Source organism: Macaca fascicularis, chromosome 13 (genome assembly GCF_037993035.2).
Source record: "Macaca fascicularis isolate 582-1 chromosome 13, T2T-MFA8v1.1".
NCBI classification, from domain to species: Eukaryota; Metazoa; Chordata; class Mammalia; order Primates; family Cercopithecidae; genus Macaca; species Macaca fascicularis.
The window spans coordinates 20031259-20053155 of NC_088387.1; the positions used below are offsets into that span (position 1 = coordinate 20031259).

General features: G+C 41.9%; 1 protein-coding gene across 3 annotated transcripts; it reads right to left on the bottom strand.

Moving 5' to 3' along the window:
• Nucleotides 1–247: 247 nt before the first annotated feature.
• IL36B (interleukin 36 beta) lies at nt 248–20446 on the bottom strand. 3 transcript variants are annotated; one of them, XM_005575295.4, is made up of 5 exons: nt 9863–9943; nt 9215–9322; nt 7110–7249; nt 4242–4371; nt 248–936 (listed from the first exon to the last, which is right to left on the bottom strand). In XM_005575295.4, exons 1-5 carry the CDS (start codon nt 9873–9875, stop codon nt 833–835), a joined length of 495 nt encoding a protein of 164 aa, XP_005575352.1. In that variant the 5' UTR covers nt 9876–9943; the 3' UTR covers nt 248–832.
• Between the last annotated feature and the right edge of the window lie 1451 nt (nt 20447–21897).

A 21897-nucleotide genomic window follows, 5' to 3' on the forward strand; every position in this document is an offset into this window, starting at 1 on the left:
TACAGTAGGAGGCCTAGACTGTTACTATTCCATTGTAAGAAACAACTGACTGTATTTTCCGTGGCTATAATCCCTAACTTTTTGTTGCTGCATCTTTTGGGAGAAAAAGACTCACTGGGATCCTATTACATAGCAATGGAAATACACGGTTCTGCCCATGGTAGATAAAGAGCAGCCCACATGGGAACTAAAGGCAAATGGATGAAGAAAAATAATATACTATAAAAATAATATCATATAGACTTGATTACATGGGAAAAACTAGTTTATTTTACCAACATAAGATTCTAGAAGTTTTAAGAAGAAATGTCTTTCAATTACTTTTAATCATATGTGTTTCTTTTAACTGATACATACTAAACAGAGCTTTTCTCTTCTCATGCTCTAGGGAATAATTGCATATTATGTAAATAATTTTGAATAATTCTGCTGTTTCTTCTACAGGACTTAACCCCTATACATCAAGAAAAGAAATAACAGACTGAGCTCTAGGAGCTTGTTGCTCTATGGGAATTCAGGAGCCATACTGTCTGATCTTCCCATTTTTCATGAAAACCTTGACTTTACAATTTTTAAAAAAATACTCTAAGGACTGGACAAAACACATGTACAGGCTATGTAGTCCAAATCGACTTCTAAACAGACTCCGACCTTCTCTAGCTTTACAGGTATGATTTACCAACTCTTTAAAAATAGATGGTGTCTTTGTTTTACAAACTCTCCAGAACCCAATAAAAGAGAAAAAGTTCTGCAGCTTATTCCATTTGTAGCATTTCCTTGATACCAAACCCACTCAAAGACTGAAGAGATGGGAATCTTCCTCCTCTTATTTCTATGTCCTTCCTGGCATTCCTATGTTGGTCCACATGGATGGGAAGCCTTTGTCCTTCTTTCTAAGATGGTGATGTTGAAGGGAACTCTTCCACTTCTCTCTACCTGCAGGAGAGAAGTATCTCCTAGGTTTAGCAAGATGTGGACATTTGCTAAACCACCAATTGGTTTAGGGGCTAAGAGGGCAGATTCTACACTGAGGCTGCATGGAGCAGCTTGGAGTTTGCCTTCCACTCAGCCTTACTCACTTGGATCTGCTGAAGAGTGACGGATTATTACAGTGGCTGGAGAAAATGAAATTAGAGTTGGTGGGCATGGTTTTGGCCCCAAAAGTCTAGACTGAGGCCCCAAAAGACTAGGAGGCACCTCTCACTTCCCTAACCCAGCTGTAGCAATAATAAAGACACTGCTATGATTTTGATTTTGGCATCAACATAGTTTCTAAATGTTTGAACGTGGATGGGGATTGGAAGGAGGCACTGTTACCTACAAACCTTCAAAATTTAATGTCAGTTCCATGAGGATGGCCATATTTTCCCCTTTTTGTTTACTACTATGTCCCCAGCACTAAGAACAGCATAGGTTCTCAAAACGTATTTGTTGAATAATTCAAATTATTGATCCTGACACTTCCTTTGAGATAAACACAAGCTTTGTTGTTTGGGGTTCAAACTGCACGGTGAGTTCAGAGAAGCTTTTACTAGTGGATTTGGCCTTGGTCAGTTAGATGTGGCCTTTATTATGGCCATACTGCTATTATAGGCATAGATAAAACTGATTTTAGAGAACTAGAGCTGTAATCTGCAAAATTTAACCTGCTAAACTGTACAAGAAACAGAGAATATCAGTGTATGGTTTTTGATCTTTTGATGGTTGCTGTTAGATATTGTCAACTGCACAGTCTTTGCTAGTCTCTGTCTCCTTTTTAATTGCATCCTTAGTTAAGGAGAAATTCATTAACAGAATGACATTATGGGTTTCCATGTAGTTTACTCACTTATTTCTGGTGTTACTTCCCAACCATATGGCCTAGAATCTGAAGTATTCTTTTTATAATCAGAAATCTACTTGTAAGCTACTCAAACTAATAAGGTAGTTAACTGATCTGTTCTTTAACTGCATATTTATCTCCCCTTCTTTCTTATTGACAACCCAAGTTGTTGTTTTCTTGTCCCTAATTCACATTAGATCATCAACAACGTTAAAATAAACTTATTGACCTAAGTGAGAGACAAAGATTCTCAGTTGCAAGGTTATAGAGTTTTTTACATTTTCTCTTCTGAAGATTAAAGGAAACTGAAGTTGAGGGAAGGGCAGGGCAGATATGCATGCTGACGGAAATTGAAGAGAAAGGATGGGTGGAAGCGTGTAGGAATCTCTGAAATGGACTTGCATTCAGGTTTCTGAATGGAAGAGATTCAGGGCACAAACTGTCTTTGAGTGTCACAAGGGTACTCTACCACCCTGTGAAAAACCCACCATTCGATAGTCCTGGGCCTGAGGACCATGACTGTTGCTTAAGAAAGCAACAAAAGCATCAACATCTCTTTGAATATTAGAGTATCTCACAGGCTGGGGGAAAAAAAAAAGGTCACAGGAACTAGAACTTCAGAGACTGGAACAGGGGGAATAACACTGCTCATGCTCTTTCTCCATTTATCGATATTCTATTTCGTGTGTGTGTGTGTGTGTGTGTGTTGGCCTTATTTTTTCCATACTACAGACAGACAAGGAATTAGCCTACCTCCTTGCAAGGTTTAGGAAACCCACATTGTTTGGGTAGTGCCTTCTGATACAGATTGAACAGAAATCTGTTGTCCCGTGCCTTCTCCTGTGGTTCTTAGATTTAAGCAAAGAACATCATATCCCTGGATCCAGGAGAGCAAATAAAATATCTGAGGACACCTCTTGAGTCTTTCTGTGGTTTCTCCTCCTCTTCTTCCTCCTTCACCACCACAATGTTCTCACTCCTCTGGCAGAGGGCACAGGTGGTGCGATGTAAGGTGGGCTGGCTGTCTATCTCATCCTCATGTTCAGTACCCCGGGATAGCTGGGAAGCTGATATTTATAAGCACAGTCCAGGATTACGTTGTGTTTTTCATCACCATCTTCCTATAGATTCTTTCTATACATTTAGCTATTTACAGAACTCACATTCTTTGCAGCCCTTCTCAGAAAATCTATGTACTGTGTATCCAAGTATATTGTTGCAAGTCTCTCATGGCCATACTCGAGGCCATCTTGTGCTTAGTCCTGACCTTGTCAGAGAAAACATTTGCAATGGTGAATTTCCCCGGGCTCCTTCTCTTGTGCCCCTGTGCTGTTGTGCTTATGCATAAATACATATGGGGAAAGGCTTGGACAAAGTGCAAACCCTCAGACTATGCACCGAGCCCTCCAAGAGGGAGGCACAGGATACTGGCTAGAAGCTCCTGGGGATACTCTCAGTTATGTTTCATTTCTGCAGCCATCTCCTCCTGAGTGGATGCCCTTGTATCATCGCATTCCCCTGGGGCCATATTGGCTATGGGGAAAAGGAGGAAGAATTGAGACAGGGAAGTTTCTAAGCAGCCTTTCTATGTTTTTCCTCTCCATTTTCTTTGAGAAGCTTTCCAGTTCCTTGGACCCTTCTTGAAGTTGAGGGCTGCCCCGGCCGTGATAATGCAGATTCTCCCTGACGCACTTTGGTATTAATGGGAAGATGCTAATACATTAAATGAAAATTAATTTGCTTCAACAATATATTCTGAGAAACTGCTAAGAGGGAGGGAAGATTTGGTATATAAAGGGAGTTCATAAATGAAAGAGACAAATTTCTGCCTCTATGTACCTAGAATTTGGTTGAGGAGAAGAGAGCAAATGGGCCAAGACAAGGAGAAGAAGCTATAGCACAAAGCCTGAGAAAATAAATGTCCCATGAGAAGGCAAAAATGCTACAGACCTCGCAGAAGATAAGATGCTGCCTTTGGTTGGGGAGATGAGGAGAGTCCCCTAAACAGCTGGAAGGGATTTAGGATGTTAGTAAGACATAGGTAGCAATGGAACTGTTTGAGATGTGTGCAAAGGCATGAGCAGGGACATAGAGGGAAGAAATTCAACGTGTTGGAGGAGTAGAGAAGAGAAGTTGGTTTTGATAGAATCTGTCTTAGCCTGGGTTTATACCAGAAAGCAGAGCCTGAGACAAGCGTTTGCATGCAAGAGGATGACAAGTGACCCTAGGAAACATGAGAAGGGGCTGGGGAAATTGAAGCAGGGAAATGAGGGAAGTCAATTCAGGATGTGTTCTTGAACTTAGCCCTGCCATGGGTGATTACGTCTCAATGCTGCTGGGAACCTCTGAGGAACCATGAAGAATGAATGCCTCTCAGAACTGTCCACCTGTGGAACGGATAAGAGAAGTTGCTCCTCACCCACTCCCATTCCCCATTGGTCAAGGGTTCCCATGCAGCAGCTCCCTCTCACATCCAGGTTTATGCATGTGTGAATTCCAACTAGGTTCCAGCAAGTGTCCTTCCCTACGTTATCTTGGGAGGCCTGAAGCTGGAAGAGAGAAATGTTCAATGTTGCTGAGATAATACACTGCCAGGTTACACTGTTTCAAAGTTGGTTGCACGGTAATGACTGGAGTAAAATGTCTGCTAACAGCATGTAAGGTGGGGTTCAAGGAGTATCCCAAACAGAATGGGGGGGGCACTGAAGAAATGAGAGATAATGCCAGAAGCATAGGTTTGGGGACAAATTATGCCTGGCTGAGAAATTTGAATTTATCAGTCGGTGCCCGTTGCAAGACCCAATATGCCTGCTTGTCATGTGCAAAGAAGGACAAGGTCTCATGAGAGAAGACAGCCTGTTATGCTCATGTTCATGCTCAGGATATTAAGGTATATTTATTGCAGTCTACATGTACTTCGTTAGTGAATTTGCAGATTATATTACAAACTTCAATTAAAATAACCCTCACAAAATGGACAACTGGCTTAAAAGTATCCCTATAAAAGAGCTGTAGATTGAATGTATACGAACAAAATTCCAGAAAACATGAATAATAACAAGAAAGTGTCATAGCTGATGCTTCTTCCAGCTACTTTATAAAGTAAAAACAAAACAAAAATCCAGTTCTAGAAGTTGTCTGAAAGAAATTAAAACCAATATAAATGATTTTTTAAAATATGGATTGGTTTACATTCTCCATGGTTAGCAACTTATCTTAACCAAAGTACAGTTGACCCTTGAACAACATGGGGGTAGCAGTACAGTCAAAAATTCATGTGTAATTGTTGACTTCCTAAAAACTTAACTAATAACCTACTGTTGACCAGAAGCCTTGCCAATAATATAAACAATTAACATGTTTTGTATGTTTTATGTATTATATAACTTATTCTTACAACAAAGTAGGCTAGAGGAAAGAAAATGTTAATAAGAAACTCGTAAGAAGAGAAAACATATTATTGTTATTCATTAAGTGGAAGTCAATCATCATAACAGCCTTTATCCTCATCATCTTCACATCGACTGAGGAGAAGAAACAGGAGGGGTTGTTTTTGCTGTCTCAGGGATGGAGAGGCAGAAGAGGTGGAGGAGTTAGAGTGAGAGGCGGAAGAAGCAGGGACATTTGGTGTAACTTTTATTGAAAAAAATCAGTGTTTCAGTGGACCTGTGCAGTTCAAAATCGTGTTGTTCAAGGGTTAAGTGTATACACTGTTAAATTATTAATGAATGACATTAAGAATTCATTACGATTATGAAGACATGCAAACTTTTAATTTCACATTCATCCCATTCTTTCACTTTATTTTTGGGGTAATATTAGAATGTTCATAATAAACACATAAAAAATTAATGCATCCTATTCTTTTATTGAAAAAGTTGTATGAACAAAAATGTCATGAATCCACATCTCTACATCATGGGTTGGCAAAAGGAATAGGAAAGGAGGGTTGCATGAAGCAGCATTTGGGTGGTTGATTGAACTGGGCATGGCAGCTGAGTGGATGGTGGGGTAAAAATCAAGAAAGAATGGAAAATGATTCTTAGGTTTCAATCTGGGATAGTGAAATTCAAGTGAGGGTGTTGGTACAGAAATGGATGTTTGGAGGAGGAGGTGGCTTTTGGATGGTAAGAATGAGGTAAGCTATGGATGGACTGAAGTGCTGGTGAACTCAGTCACATGATGGTCTGTTAAGATGACTCTGACAGCTTGATTCTCTATCCACAGCCTAGGCTGGATTTATTCCACAGAATCTAAGTAGAAGTTAGTGTTGTTAGTTATGCCCCTCTCCTGGGTGAGAAAGATGGGCTGTCCTGATGTGGAGGAGGTGGCTATGAACCAGCCAGGGTAAGAGACTGACTGAAAGACAGAACTGGAGCCTTCTTTATTGTGGAAAAAGAGAAAGGGCTTCTGTGCTTTCTTCTCCATGTACAGGTCCATGATGTTTTTCTCCTGGGGGTGGAAAAGAGGCTTGTTAGAGAGGAGGGTGGGAGGAGGAAGCTAAAGTAACTCAGCCCTGAGTGTATAACAGGAGAGGGACTGCTGCCCCCAAAGGAAGGGACAGAGGCTAGGGACAAAGGCAGATGAAGCAGGGCATTAGACTGTTAAAACAGGGAACTGGCTGGGTTCCCACAGCCTGGCTCCACTCCAGGATCCTCTGACACAAGGTACTCTGACTCTGAAGCATCATTGTCTTCCCTGGAACAGAGGGAGGCTTAAATCTCTCTCTTGGTGCTTTTGGTATGCATTTGTCTGCCGGTTCCTGCCAGTCTTGCTGCATCCTCAACCTCCAAGTGGGCTTACACATTACAACTTCCATCAATAGCAGAAGGATTAGCTTCATAACTACAATATTGCCTTGGTAAGATTTATGTGTTTATGATACACAGATCATAAACATGTAATCTTCAAAATTCACAATCTCTTTTTGTCTCTTCTGCTGTGCAGTGGCCTTTGCTGTAGTGAGAGCATCCCATCATCTTAGAGGATTTCCAGAAGGCAGTTAAGCAGGACTGAGAATGGAGAAACTACTGTTCTTTGGCTTTTCTGAAACATTCCTGTGAGTGTACTTGCTATCTTTCAGAGGATCTATGCTCTGACATTAAAAGAAGTGTTATATCCATTCCAAAGGCAGCATTTGTAGATTCGGGGATCAGCCAGGTCAGAATTATTTCCTTACATTGAGTAACCCAGGATTGCAAGAATCTTATTTTTATTCAGTAGCATATTAAATGAAATAAAAAGTCCATTTGACAGTACTTCTCTCATTAGCTGCACAATCACTCACCTTAAGCTGCAAAGTAGGTTTGCCCTGAATTTCTTCACAGAAGAGACAGAGATCTTTTCCCCTGATTCCCAGGTAAACCAGATTACCCTTTTTCTTATCACTGAATTCTGTGTCTCTGCAGGTTATTAAATGAAGAGTGACTGGAAACACAAAGGAAAATGGAGAAGATGTTTCAATCTTTCTGGTCTGACACTCAGTTACTCCTCCCAGGCAGGGAATAGTGACAGGCTCCTCCCATCAGCCATGTGGCAGAGACCCTCCATCACCCCCTCAAACCTATTTTGTTTTTCCTCCTTAATAACAGAACCCCAGTTGTCACCAGGACACATCGCTTCCCAAAAAGAAAAGTAAAATTTCCTACCACCCTTGCAGCAAAATGTGGTCATACGCTTAAGATGTGGCCTGTGAGATAAAAGTGGGGAGCTTCTATCTCATGGGCCACAACATGAGATGGGATGGAGGCTACCCAAATAAAGTGAGAGGGGGATAGTGAGAATGTGATGGCAGTGGTCCCGGCAAGAGATGACGTTATCTTAGAAATCAGGCATGTTTTGCAACTAGACCTACCAATCTTTGCTAATAGATTGGATGGAGAGTGAGGGAAAGGAGGAATCAAGGATGTCTCCTGTATTTCTGGCTTGAGGAAATGGAGTGAACAGAAATGCCACTAACAGAGACCATTAGCGGTTTTGAGAAGACAGATCCATTGTTCTACTTGGGATACATGAAGTTAGAGGTATCTGAGAGGACCTCAAGAGGACGTGAGTAAACCATTGAGAGAGGAGTTCTGTGTTGCAAATGTCAACAGCAGAGTGAATGAGCATAGCGGTGATTCATCATTCCAAAGGATCAGCTCATTGCCCATTCACAGGGCTTATAAATGATGACTGGCTGAGCCCTGAGGAACATCATCATTTGGAGATTTCAGAGACAAAGGAGAGTCATAAAGGAAAATGCAAAAAAGGAGCCAGCAAACCTCAGGAGAAGTAATGTTCTTATAGAAGGAGAAGATGGGCCAGGCGCGGTGGCTCACGCCTGTAATCCCAGCACTTTGGGAGACCGAGGTGGGCAGATCATGAGGTCAGGAGTTTGAGACCAGCCTGACCAATATGGTGAAATCCCATCTCTATTAAGAATACAAAAATTAGCCAGGCACAGTGGTGGGCACCTGTAATCCCAGCTACTCCGGAGGCTGAGGCAGGAGAATTGCTTGAAACCTGGGAGGTGGAGGTTGCAGTGAGCTGAGATCACGCCATTGCACTCCAGCCTGGGTGACAGAGCGAGACTCCATTTAAAAAATAAAAAGGGAGAAGATGTAGAGTATTCAAGAAGGAAATGGTCCATTACACTAGTGAGCTGAGGGCCAAATAGCATGGGGACCAAGAAGTATCCTTTGGGTTTGAGTATTTGCAGGTCATGGGTGAAATAGGAGGTTGCGGGGAGTAGTCAGAGTAATCCAGATGTTAGAATGCAAACTATGCAGCCAGCTCTTGTTTTGCTATGATTGGCATAAGAAAAAGTGTTGGTAGGAGGAAAATGTGGGAATCAAGAGAGGGTTACAGCATGTCTGACAATGATAGAAAGGGTCCAGTAAACAAAGGTGGAATTTGCAGGTAAGTGAGGAATTAAACGTTGAAGTTCTGGATACAGGGAAAGAAACTGAGATGGACTGACTTTTGATGGGAGGAAGGAATGTTTCCCCATTATTAGAAAAGAGGATGCCAACTTAGAAAGCTGTATAGGTTTGGTGGTGGAAAGATGATGGAGTTTGAATCTGAGGACATAGGTAGCAATGGTTGGAACCTGAAGGAGAGAAACTCCAAGGAGAAGGCTAGCTGTTGTTTGAATGGATAAGCCCTTCTAATCTGAAGATATTTTCTTTTGGTAAGAGGAGCTATCAACCCTTAACACCCTCATTTCTAGATATGGGATTTCCTTCATGGAAGGGAATCATAGTACCCTTTCTCACTTGACCTTCCCTGTGGCCACTGGGCTGGTGCTTAGACGTGGGCGAGGTCCAGGGCCAGGCTTGTGCAAGTTCAGCCTCATTCCTGGTGAAGCTGGCATCACCTCAAGAAGCAACAGTGGGTTTGATTGTCACTCACCAGGCTTAACACGGTTGCTAAGAGGAGCTGCTATTAAAGAATTTCCACTGAGGACCCACACCATCTGTCGAGAATCACGAATAGCATAGGATTTGGGTGCTGCCTGCCCTGCCAGATGACAAAAATGCACAAAATACATGTGAGGTTATCAACTTCAAGACTCCAGTTGCATCCTGGTATTAATGGCTTTTGAGTTTCTGGAGAGAGTCTCATTGCTCTGAGAAGTAGTGGCTTTAACGATAAATGGAGGGGAAATAGGGCAGGGGCTAGTTTGTGAATCAAAGCATCTGAAAGGATCTATGTGCAATCCCAGTCTCAAGATTCACCTTTTCCTAGGGCTATTAGTGACTTGTCTTTTTCTGAATGATAAAATGTCTAGGTGGTAACAAAACCTCGTAATATTTAAATTAGTTATCAGTATGTTGTTTTTAAAAATCCTCTTATCAAAATAAACAAGCAATTCTAAATACAGATAATAATAAAAGAGCTAGATGCCCTGAGATTTTCAAAGGCTGTTTTATGAACTGAGTGTTTTAGCAAGAGCAAATACATTGACAGCTTAGCAAATGATAGGGGTCCTTCCACCCTGTTGTCTTTGGTGAGGTCAGGTGGAGATATTTCCAAGCTGATTTGCAACTCACCACTTACATTGTGGGTTCATGATGTCTTCAGAGCCTGTTGTGAAGAGAACCAGATAGATCAGATGGTGGTGAGGAGGTTGTTAACAGTTGGCCATGTGAGAGAAGGAGAGAAGAAAAATGTTATGCTTTTTTCTCCTCTCCTCCTAAAATTTTACTGTAAAAATTCTTTAGAGAGAGCTGCCCTGAGAGCCTCTGCCAGATGCATATTTGAGAATAAGGATGGGTACAGCATATTTCAAGGCCACAAAACCCTGAATGGAAGCTCCCCTCTGTGCTGTGGCTGGCAGAGTCCTGCTTCTCCAGGCTGTGAAGGTCTTGGCTGCTTTCCATTCATTGCATCTGGGATTGTTAGGACATTCCAACACATCACCACAGGCACCTTCTAGTGCCCTGAGTCTCTGGGTTGAGAGGAAGGAGGGAGGGAGTGTGTGTGTGTGTGTGTGTGTGTGTGTGTGTGTATGTGTGTGTATTTCCATTTTAGCCCTCCACACAGCAGGTTAATCACCACTTTTCCTCACTTGAAGCTGAACACTCCTAAGTAATTGGTAGCTAACCTGCCTCACTGAGCCCATCTTCCTCCATTCCTCATCCAAAGAGACATCTGTAAGGATCCTGCACATGGCCACTGGTGGGCTCCACAAAGGGCTTTGACTATTAGGGGTCATCTGCCTCTGGTTTTCTAGTTAGGGCACCAGAACAGTCCCCAAGAATATCACAGACTCTCCACAATGAGAACCAGTTGTTCACAACCCTCCTTCCCTCAGGATCTTTGATGTCTGATTCAATAGTTGTCCACACAGTGGGTAAGCAGATCACCAACCTGCACGCTTGCAAGCAGCCTTGGCTCCTTCAGTACTCTGTACCTTTGACAAGACTCCCAGAGGCACCTTAAGGCTAAGCACAGAGACGTGAAAGAAGTTCCGCATACCTGGGTTCTGAGCAGTAGAAGTTACCTTTAGCAAGAGATGCCCTTGTCCCTGGTTTCAAAGTCAAGGCTCTAGCTGCATGTAAGTGTTTGAAAAGCTGGTCCAGGACTTCCAGGCCCCTTAATGACCAAGGAAAGAACATTCTCTCTTGCTCCTGGATGTGTTCATTTTGGCAAGAAAGTTGATATGGCCCAAAGGTCTTGTGAGGCTCTGGATGAGTGACAGTGGAGCAACACAAGCATGACTGGTCTGTGTTTCCGGATTAACAAGAGCAGAACCAACATCAGAAAACAGCAATGAGGAAATTGGGATTAGGCCAGTTGCTGAGTCTTCCTTTACTGGTCTTCCTTGGGAAATTGGGATTAGGCCAGTTGCTGAGTCTGCCTTTACTGGTCTTCCTTGGAGGCAGAGGTGCGTCTCCCTTGGAGGCAGAGGTGTGGCTCTCTTGACCTACTAAACTGCATGAAGCCATTGCTGTGTTTTCATCTGATGTCAGGCCAAGCACCGTACTCCTTGCAGGAGTTATACACACCCACTATGTCACGTTTATATTGTACAAATATTGAGAGCTTATTCTATTTCTGATAAAGTTGTAAGAGCTTTACCTGAGTAACCTTTTAATCTTCACACACAACTCTTCTTTTTTGGAGATGGAGTCTCGCTCTCGCTCTGTCACCAGCCTGGAGTGCAGTGGTGCAATCTCGGCTCACTGCAACTTCTGCCTCTCAGGTTCAAGTGATTCTCCTGCCTCAGCATCCTGAGTAGCTGGGACTACAGGCACCCACCTCCACGCTGGGCTAATTTTTTGTATTTTATATTTTAGTAGAGAAGAGATTTCACCGTGTTGCCCAGGCTGGTCTCGAGCTCCTGAGCTCAGGCAATGCCCCTGCTTCAGCCTCCCAAAGTGCTAGGATTACAGGTGGGAGTCAATGTGCCCACACACAACTATTTAGGGACTATTAATTTTATTTCTCATGTAAGAAAACAGAGGCTTTGAGAGATGACAGAATGTGCCCAAAGTCATACAGTTACTAAGAAATCTAGCCAAGTTAGAAGCCAAGTCTCTCTATTCTTAACCATTATGTGACATGTCTCCCCTGGGTCATAGTCTCCTGCATGCTGCACTAGCTGGAACATAGTCTTGCATTCAGTTGTGGATACTGAAAAATCTGTAATGTGCCCAGGAGAGGAGAGGAGAGGACTTGGAGGTCTCATGGTTTCCTAACTGTGAATTAGGAATCAGACTCGGCTTCAATGTTGGCTAGGAAAGAAAATCATTACTCTTGAAACCAAATATTGTTGGTCAGTCCTAATCCCAATCACTCTTTGTGGTTCGGCTCTCTGAAATCCACCATTGACTCTCTCTTCTGGAGCATTGTAATAGTCTCCTTGCTTCTGTTCTTACCTCCCTAGAGTCACAGGAAATTTAAGAGGGCTTATTCAGACCACACACCATGGCACCTTTTCTCTTTTCACTCTTGCGCAGAATCCTCTAATAGCTTTGCTTTACACCCCAAATAATAACCAAAGCACTCACCAAGCCCACATGATCTGGGTCCTCCTTATCTTTCTGCTGCCATCTATCCCTGCCCATCTGACTTCCCTGCTCCGGATGCACTGGGTTCTGCTGATTTTCTTGCCCTGCAAGCTTACCCTTGCCTGCAGGGAGCCTTTCCTGTTCCTCTGAAGGAATAGGCTTCCCCAGGTCAACAAGTGGTCCACTCTCTCGTTTCTTCCATGCATATGCAAAAAAGACAACTTCTCAAAAGATATTCCCCAGTCAGCCTATCTCCAAGAGTCCCTCACCCATGTCCTAGCCCCTTATTTTGCTCAATTATTTTCTTCATAGAATGTATGTTTCCATGGTTTTGGAAAATGTATGTATGCATGCATGTATTCATTTATTTATTTATTGTCTCCACTACCAAAATGCCAGTTCTGTGGGGCCAGGGAACCTGTTTTGTCATGAGACCAGAGAACTATGTGCTCAATGGCTAGAATGGTGCTGACCTCTTACAGGAACTAACAAATATCTTTTGGCAAACAAATAAGTGTATGTAATATCTCATGAATAAGAGGAAGACAGGGAAGAGAGAAAGGGAGTGGGATGCTTTGTAGGAAAGGCATCCCTTGTAGTGAGAGGCGAGTTCTTGACCTCTTCATGGAGAAGGGCCAGGGGATGCTCTCTTATGCCATAACCAGGATGGAGCCTCCCAAGTGAATCACTCAAACAGGCAGTCGGACTGGGGGCTTTGCCACACCTAGAGACCCACAGGCTCACCTTGGCTCCTTGGCCAGGGCAACGTGTGGTGAGGGAGTTCAGGGAGACCCTGATGTGATTTTACTGAAGTGTGGTGTACTCTAGAGATATGTGAAGACAAGGTTCTAACCTTCCCAGCACCAGCAGAACCTAAAGAAACTGTGTGGTCACATTCCTTGGAAGAACTTGTCAGAAACTCCCACCCCAACTCAGAACTTTTAGAGACTTAAAGTGTAGAAGACTTTTTTGCATGACTCCATGCAAAGAAGCCAGTGGTTGGCAGAAGGGTTGGAACCGTGAGATTTTCCCCAAGGGATTAATGTGTCAAGTGATGGGATGTCCAACCACGAAAAGAATTTGAACCTGGGAGCTATTCAGGTCCTGAGAGAGCTTCATGATGGAGACAGGCAGGGTGACTCTGATGGTCAGTCACACTGTCCAAGAAACTACAACACACTATTTACTGCAACCAAAGGAAATCAGACTGTACCAGAAAGTGTGGGAACCCCTCCCTCTGCAAACCCAAAGCCAGTGCTGCCAGAACTCTGCCTTTCCTATCCTTTCCTATGCTTTTTCTTGGCCCCCAACATCTCAGCACTGGTAGGGGAACACGACCCATTCGCCTATGCCCACCATCTTGAGAAGCTCTTTTGAAAAAAATAAATAAATAACAAGAAAGTTGTGAAGTTTGATTGGTATGTTGCTAGAGGACCTGATATCCAGTGAGATAGAAAGCAAGTGAATACAGCAAAATCGAAAGTAGAAATTAAAGAAGAAGAAAAGGAAAAAAGAGAGAAATATTTTGATGTTTATACCTAGATGACTTGATTGTAAATAAATGGGTTAGATAAGCAAATGAGTCAGAAACAGAAATAGACTAAGAATAGGGCAATCCCAAGAGTCATGGAATGGTGGCTTCACCCAGGGAGGGGGTGTGAAGATTCCCAGGATGAAGCTGTGTCTCTGGCATAGACAATGCCTTTCCTGACTGGATCAGAGGATTGGGATAAAAGAAGGGAAGTAGTTGCCTTAGAAGAGTGGGATTTGGTGGGGAAGAAATGGGCAGGGCTCTGTTGTTTGTAATTTCGCACTTTTCAATTCTTTTTTTGTTTTTCTTTTGCTCTGTCGCCCAGGCTGGAATGCAGTGGTGTGATCTTGGCTCACAGAAACTGCCCCACCCAAGTTCAAGCGATTCTCCTGCCTCAGCCTCCCAAGTAGCTGGGATTACAGGCATGTGCCACCACATCTGACTAATATTTTTTATTTTTTTGTAGATACGAGTTTTGCCATTTTGGCCAGCCTGGTCTTGAACTCCTGACCTCAAGTGATCTGCCTGCCTCCGCCTCCCAAAGTGCTGGAATTCAGGTGTGAGCCACCGCACCATGCCTGATTCTATATTATTTTTAAAGCAATATGCATGTGTTGTTATAAAAAAGGTTAAAACTAATTAGTCACGTTCTGTGCCCTCATTTTATTTATCTGAAAACATCTTGCTTTTTTTTTCATGAAGTGGGTGCTGAGCCTCCTTTAAGGAGATAAATATAGGAAATTTAGGAGGGCTTATTCAGACACACACCATGGCATCTTTTCTCTTTTTGCTCAGAGAGAAAAACCAAATATCTGATGAATGCAGCTGAGGGCACCCAACCCTTGATATGAAGCTCAGTTTTCATTTCCAGGTTGGAGATTCTGCCTTAGTCTCTGTCCTTCTTGGTGACAAAGTCAGTAATGAGCAGGAATTTCCTCTTCCTGCCCCCAGTAAGAACACATTTCTGTGGGTGCCGGAATAGCTCAATTCCTGGATAGGCCAAACTCAGGCTTTCAGAAGCCTATGAGCCATAGAATGAATAAGCATTTGATCCTGCCCAGAGTGCCTTATCCTGATTCTTTAAGCTGAGAGTCCAGATATTCCTTTCCTGGTGTGAAGGAGGTGGATGATGTCGGAGGCCCAGCCTTGGTGATTCAGCCAGTCAGAAGGGACTACATCTGGGCCAGACAAAATCTAGGACGGCACTGCCCTGTGTAGCCTGCCTATCTTGCCTGCATTCCACCTGCAGGGAATTTGCGCTGCTCCGATTTTCCAGTCTGGGTAACGTAATAAAGTGCTAAGATCCAGAGAAAACTATGGAGTTAAGGGAAACTTGGCTCTGAATTTCCTTTGACTCTTAGGTGTGCTCAGAAGTGCTTAAGAACCAGGTGTCTGCTCCCTCTGTACCTCCCCATGATGAGCGTGAGCATCTGTGTGGATCAGTGACCACAGATGAAGGTACCTATGGCTCTCAACGTCCACGAGGCTGTGTGTCCACCTGTCCATGTCCTTCCCTGTCACAGGCCCCAGGGGTGTTCCCAGCATAAAGTCACTTTCCTGTTACTTGGAGTTCCCTGATACTCCTTTGTGGGTTCTCTGGAACAGAGTAGAGAGTACAACCTTGTGTGTTTTTTTTTAGAAGAGCCAGCTCATTTAGAAAATCCAATTGAGGCTGGGCATGGTGGCTCCCACCTGTAATCCCAGAACTTTGGGAGATCAAGGCAGGTGGATCACCTGAGGTTGGGAGTTCGAGACCAGCCTGACCAACATGGAGAAACCCTATCTCTACTAAAAATACAAAATTAGCCCAGCGTGGTGGCACATGCCTGTAGTCCCAGCTAGTAGGGAGGCTGAGGCAGGAGAATTGCTTGAGCCCAGGAGGCGGAGGTTGCGGTGAGCTGAGATCACGCCATTGCACTGCAGCCTGGGCAACAAGAGCAAAACTCTATCTCAAAAAAAAAAAAAAAAAAAAAAAAAAAAAAAATCCAATTGGTCTATACTACTTTCTGATTTTGTACAGTCTTTATATCATAATATGAATGATAGAGGAGTTTTCTATATCCTTATGATTGTCCTTTTATGTTTTCTGTCATTTTGTATACACGTAAGTACTTTTTAGGCAATTGACCTGAACCACCAGATTCTATGCCGTAGAGGTAAATTCTCATCAAATTATGTACTATATTTTATGTGTTGATTTGAAATTAGGTCAGATTAATTAAAGAAATGGGTGGCTGATACTACTAAATTTGCATAGATAATTTATGTGTCTTTCTTTAGTTTAATTGATGCTTCACAATTAGGGCAGATCTGAGTAACAGGAGTTTTTGATGAGCATTTGATGCTGACATTTGAAGTCTGGTAGTACTGCTCCTCCTTAGGTTACATGATAGCTTCAAAGGTCCTTCCCTGGAATTTACAAAACCTTAAGTGGGACTGAGGTATTTCCAGAGAACAGATTGTACTGATAATTTGGGCCAGGAGGTAGTTTGGGATCTGGACTTTTCACTTTCCAGACAGGGATCATGCTTTTCTTCTTGCTACAAGTTGTTGAAAGAGAGGCCTTCTGAGAACAGGATCCCTGGACCAGATCCTCACTCCCAGTTCCAGAGTGCTCCTCACTGCTGACTGGGCTCAGATACCTGCCCAGTGCCTACTATGGTCATTCTGGACCAGACTTCATCCTGTACCACTTCTATTTCTGTGAAGATAGATGAGCCTTTATACTAGGAAGTCTGAAACGGTTCTAGGTTTTCCCATTTGCTTTCAGCAAATCTCTCCTTCGTGCTTCCTCTTTAGAAGGTCCAGTTCCGAAAAGTGAGTCATTTTCCGGTAGGAGATCTCAAGCACAGCTGTGGTTGCTGGTTGCTCCACTGTGGTAGTTTGTGCAGAGTGAGATGATGTGTGGTTCTGGGTGACATCCCCAAGTCTCAGTCCAATTTGGCCACTCACTGAGGAGGTTGGTTAATGTAGGGGCAGATACAGAATAGTAATGACTTCAAGCCTGAGGCTCAGATGGGAGCCTGTGGGGTTAGTTATTTTTGGAAGGTATAATCCCACAGAGCTGAGAGAAGATGTAAACTTCATGGTTCCAAGAACTAGTGGTAGGACAGTGAGACAAAGAGACAGAGATGAGGACAAAAGATTGAGCTGCAGAGCCAATTATTAATTCAGAGACATCCTGGAGAGAGGCTGTCCTCTCATTGCCTTATCTCCATCAGGCACCCTCTTGTTGCAGGTGATGGATTCTACAATGAGAGTGACTTAGTGGGAGACTGTCAGTCGCAGACTGGATTAACCATGTTTTCCCATGTCCCCTTCTCACCAGAGTGAAGGCAAGTCGTCATGGGTTCTGTCCTTTACGTTTAAGGGATGAGAAGGAAGGAAAAGTAGGGTGGCCTTGGATTTCTGCATCCAACCTCCTCTCTCTAGATTGAGATATCAGCATAGTCCAGGTTGGTCCCTGGATATGAGACTCACTCTGGTCATCTTGAGAGTCCAAGGATGTAGTCGGTGTCTGCTGTGAGGGATGAGACAGGCACAGAGCATTTGAACCTGCTCTTGCTTGACCCCTCACTAAGATGATTATAAGATAAGAAGATCCCCAGTGTGTCCCAGTCACAAAACCCAGGGAACACCCAAAGAGGGAAAAACCAAATACTCCAGGAAGTGGCCACTATTCCACCCCTGCAACCACCCTCACCATGGCACAGTTCCCCGGCTTAGAGTACTGATGAACTTTGTGTTTAGTTAAGTCAACAAGAACTGATAAAATAGAATTTACAATATTACAATCTTAGGCTCACACAGATTTCTGATCTGAAGAGGCCTAGAAACAAATATACTAGCCATTATGTATCAAATTAATAGAGAGTATATAACTTACAAACTAGAAGGGAAGATGAACAAAGGAAAAACAAACAAAACCACCTTACTCAATCCAATTGAAGGCATAAAGGAAGGAGAAGCAGGAACAGAAAAAGAGGTATCAGGAAATAAAGGAAAGAAAAAATGAAAGCATGGTAGGAATAAATCCACATGTTTCAGAAACCACAGTCTATTTAAATGAATTTAATTCTCCATTAAGACACCTTCTTAAAACAGAAAGGCATGAGTTTCTTTTTGTGTCACTGAGTTGGCTTGTATTGGATCAGGACTTTTACAAAAACACCTATAAGACCTGGATCAGACAGGGAAGCGGTGGGAAACTGCTGACATTGGTGAATAAGCACGAGACAAGGCATGCAGGCAGACGCTAGAGGGCATAGTCACTTGGGGAAAATCATCTGCATGGGTCAATTTCCCATTTTTGAAAGTTTCACAAGGTGGGCAGGCTGAAGTTGCACAATATAGAAAATCCAATAGTTTTTCTTGAAGAATAAGGGAACAGACGTGACTCTGCATCAAGAATAAAGATCATCAATAAAGACCAATGCTGAAATTGCCCAGACAAGAATTGTAAAGCAGAGCTATATTAATGGAATAAAGGAGAAATGCCACCTAAATCTTTTAATAGATAAAGTATTAGGCTAAAGGTAACATCTACTTAGGATATAAACTTCCAGCAAACTAGGAATAGAAGAAAACTTCAACATGTTAAAAGAGCGTCCACCAAAAAAAAAAAAAAAAAAAAAAAAGTCTACAGCTCATACTTAATGGTGAAAGAATTGATTTTTTCTCTAAGATTCATAACAAGTCAAAAATGTTTGCTTTCTCTACTTTTGTTCAACATTGTACTGGAAGTCCTAGTCATTTCGAGAAGTCTGCTAAAAATACACAAGAAATAAAAATCAGAAAATAAGTAAAACTGTCCTCAAATAATATGATTGTTTATATAGAAAATCCAAAGAAATCCACGTAACAACTACTAGAACTAATAAGTGCAAGGCTGGAGGATATACTGTTTTTTATAGAAAAGTTAATTGTATTTTTATATACTGGTAGCAGGCTGTTACAAAATGAAAGAAAAAATCAAATCCATTTACATAGCATCAAAATCTTAAAATACTTAGGAATAAATTTAACGAAGTATATAAAAGACCTGTGCACCAAAAACTACAAAATGTTGCTGAGATTAAAGAATATCTAAATAATTGAAGTTATATATCATGTTTATGAATTAAAAGACTCAATAGTTTTAAGATGTCAGTTCTCCCCAAATTGGTCTATAGATTACATGAAATCTCTACCATAATAACACTAGGCTTTTTTTTTTTTTTTTGGTTAAAATTGCCAAGCTGGCCAGACATAGTGGCTCACACCTGTAATTCTAGCACTTTGGGAGGCCAAGGCAGGAGGATGGCTTGAGCTCAGGAGTTTGAGACCAGCCTGGGTGGCTTGGCTACATCCTGTCTCTAAGAAAACACAAAGATTAGCGGGGCATGATGGCTTGCGCCTGCGGTCCCAGCTACTTGGGAGGCTGAAGCAGAAGGATGACTTGAGTCTGCAAAGGTTGACGCTGCAGTGAGCCAAGATTGAGCCACTGCACTCCAGCCTGGGTGACAGAGCAAGACTCTGTCTCAAAAAAAAAAAAAAAAAAAAAAAAAAAAAAAAAAAAAAAAAAAAAAAAAAAAGAAGAAGAAAGAAGAAAATACCAAACAAGCTTGGAAAAAGATGATCCGAGAAATCACTAACTGTACCACAAAATGACAAAAATCAAGACAAGGTCTTACTAGCAGCATAAGGAGTGATAAATAAAATAATCAAATTGAATAGAAAACCTAGATGCCAAAGTGATCCAGTGGGAGAAAGAGATACCTTTGAAACAAACTGTGCCAGAACAATTAGATATCCATGAAAAAAATGAATCTGAAACACTGCCTCACACATAATACTGAAAATTTAATCGAGGTGAATTATAGACCTAAACATGAAAGCTAGAACCTTAGTGCTTTTAGAGAAAAAAGGCTAATATTTCTTAAACTTGAGGGTGAGCAAAGGTTTCTTAGGCAGATCTTAGAAAGAAATAACCATGAAAGAAAATAAAGGTTAAACTAAACATTGTTCAGATAAAAACTTACTTACTAGGCTCATCAAATGACACTGTTAAGGAAACAAGTAGCAAGTCACAGACATATATCCGATAAACAACTGATATTCAACATATATAAAGAACTGGTATAACTGACAAATAAAAAGTTAAACAATCTAATTATTTTAGAGACAGGGTCTCACCTACGTTGCCTAGGCTGGAGTGCAGTGGTTATTCACAGGTGCAATCATAGTGCAAGGCAGCCTTGAACTCCTGGGCTCAAGAGATCCTCCTGCCTCAGCCTCTCAAGTTAACAATCTAATTTTTAAAATGGGTTGACTTCCTGGGATGGTGGTGAAGAGGTCTCAGTACCTGGAAAGGGGGTGACTTTGCCCTCAAGGATGCTGGGAGGCTTTTTCCAGGGAGCTGACAGCAGTGACAAAGGACCTCTGATGTGGAACATCAGGGGAAAGAGAGCAGGACTTCACCTCATAAGGACAACCACCAGGAGGTGCCTCTGACACCAGCCACGTGTTTCAGCGGCTGAAGTGTTTTGAGTGCTGTATCTGAGGCACCTGTTCATTCACCTGGCACCCTGTGTTGTTGTATCCAGAATGGAACCTCTATTAGGGCAGGAGTCTTCTTGCCTTTCCAGGGCTTCTCACTATTCAGTGACACATAATAGGTCATTCCTAGAATGCCTAAGCTAGCTACATCCCTTAATCCTGCACTCCAGGGTTTGAAAAAAAATCAACTTTATTGAGGAATAATTAGCATACAATAAATGGCACATATTTAAAGTATACAATTTGATAAGTTTTGACATATGTCTATGCTTGTGAAACCATCACCACAATTAAAATCATGAACATATTCACCATTCCCCAAAGAGTCTTCATGTCTCCTGGAATCTGTCCTTCCCTCCCATCCCCCGTCTTACTCACCAGGAATCTACAGATCTGCTTTCTGTCACTATAGGTTTGTTTTCCTTTGTTTCATAATTTTATATAAATGGAATCCCCCAGTAGGTAATTGATTTTGTATGGCTTCTTTCACTCAGCATACTTTCCTTGAGATCCATTCAAGTTGTTCCAACAGTCATTCCTTTTAATTGTTGTCCATTCAGTTTTTAGTAGAAACTTGATTTCTTCCACTTTTTGGCTATTACAAATAGAGCTACTGTGAATATTGATGTACAAGTCTCAGTATGGACATATGCTTTCTTTTCTCTTAAATTAATACCTAGAAGTGGAATGCTGGATCATAGGGTTGGTATACGTCAACTTTAACAGAAACTATCTTTTATTTTTTTCATTTTACATTTTCATCACTATTATATGAGAGTTCTGGTTCTCTAATATTCTCACCAAGACTTGGTATAGCTAGTCTTTTAAATTTTAGCAATACTAATAGGTAAGCAATACTAATAGCTCATTGCTATTTTATTTGCAGTTTCCCAATGACTAATTATATTGAACATCTTTTTGTAGGCTTTTTTTATGGTCATCTGTATATATTATTTGACACAAATATCTGTTCTAAGTTTTTGCCCATTTTAAAAATTGTCTTTTTTGTTTTCTTTTTTTGTTGTTGTTTGAAAATTTCTTTTTTTTATTATTATTATGCTTTAAGTTCTAGGGTACATGTGCACAACGTGCAGGTTTGTTACATATGTATACTTGTGCCATGTTGGTGTGCTGCACCCATTAATTCGTCATTTACATTAGGTATATCTACTAATGCTATCCCTCCCCACTACCCCCTCACCACAATAGGACCCAGTGTGTGATGTTGCCCTTCCTGTGTCCTAGTGATGTCATTGTTCAATTCCCACCTATGAGTGAGAACATGCAGTATTTGGTTTTCTATTCTTGGGATAGTTTGCTGAGAATGATGGTTTCCAGCTGCACACATGTCCCTACAAAGGACACGAACTCATCCTTTTTTACAGCTGCATTGTATTCCATGGTGTATATGTGCCACATTTTCTTAACCCAGTCTGTCACTGATGGACATTTGGGTTGATTCCAAGTCTTTGTTATTGTGAATAGTGCTGCAATAAACATACGTGTTCATG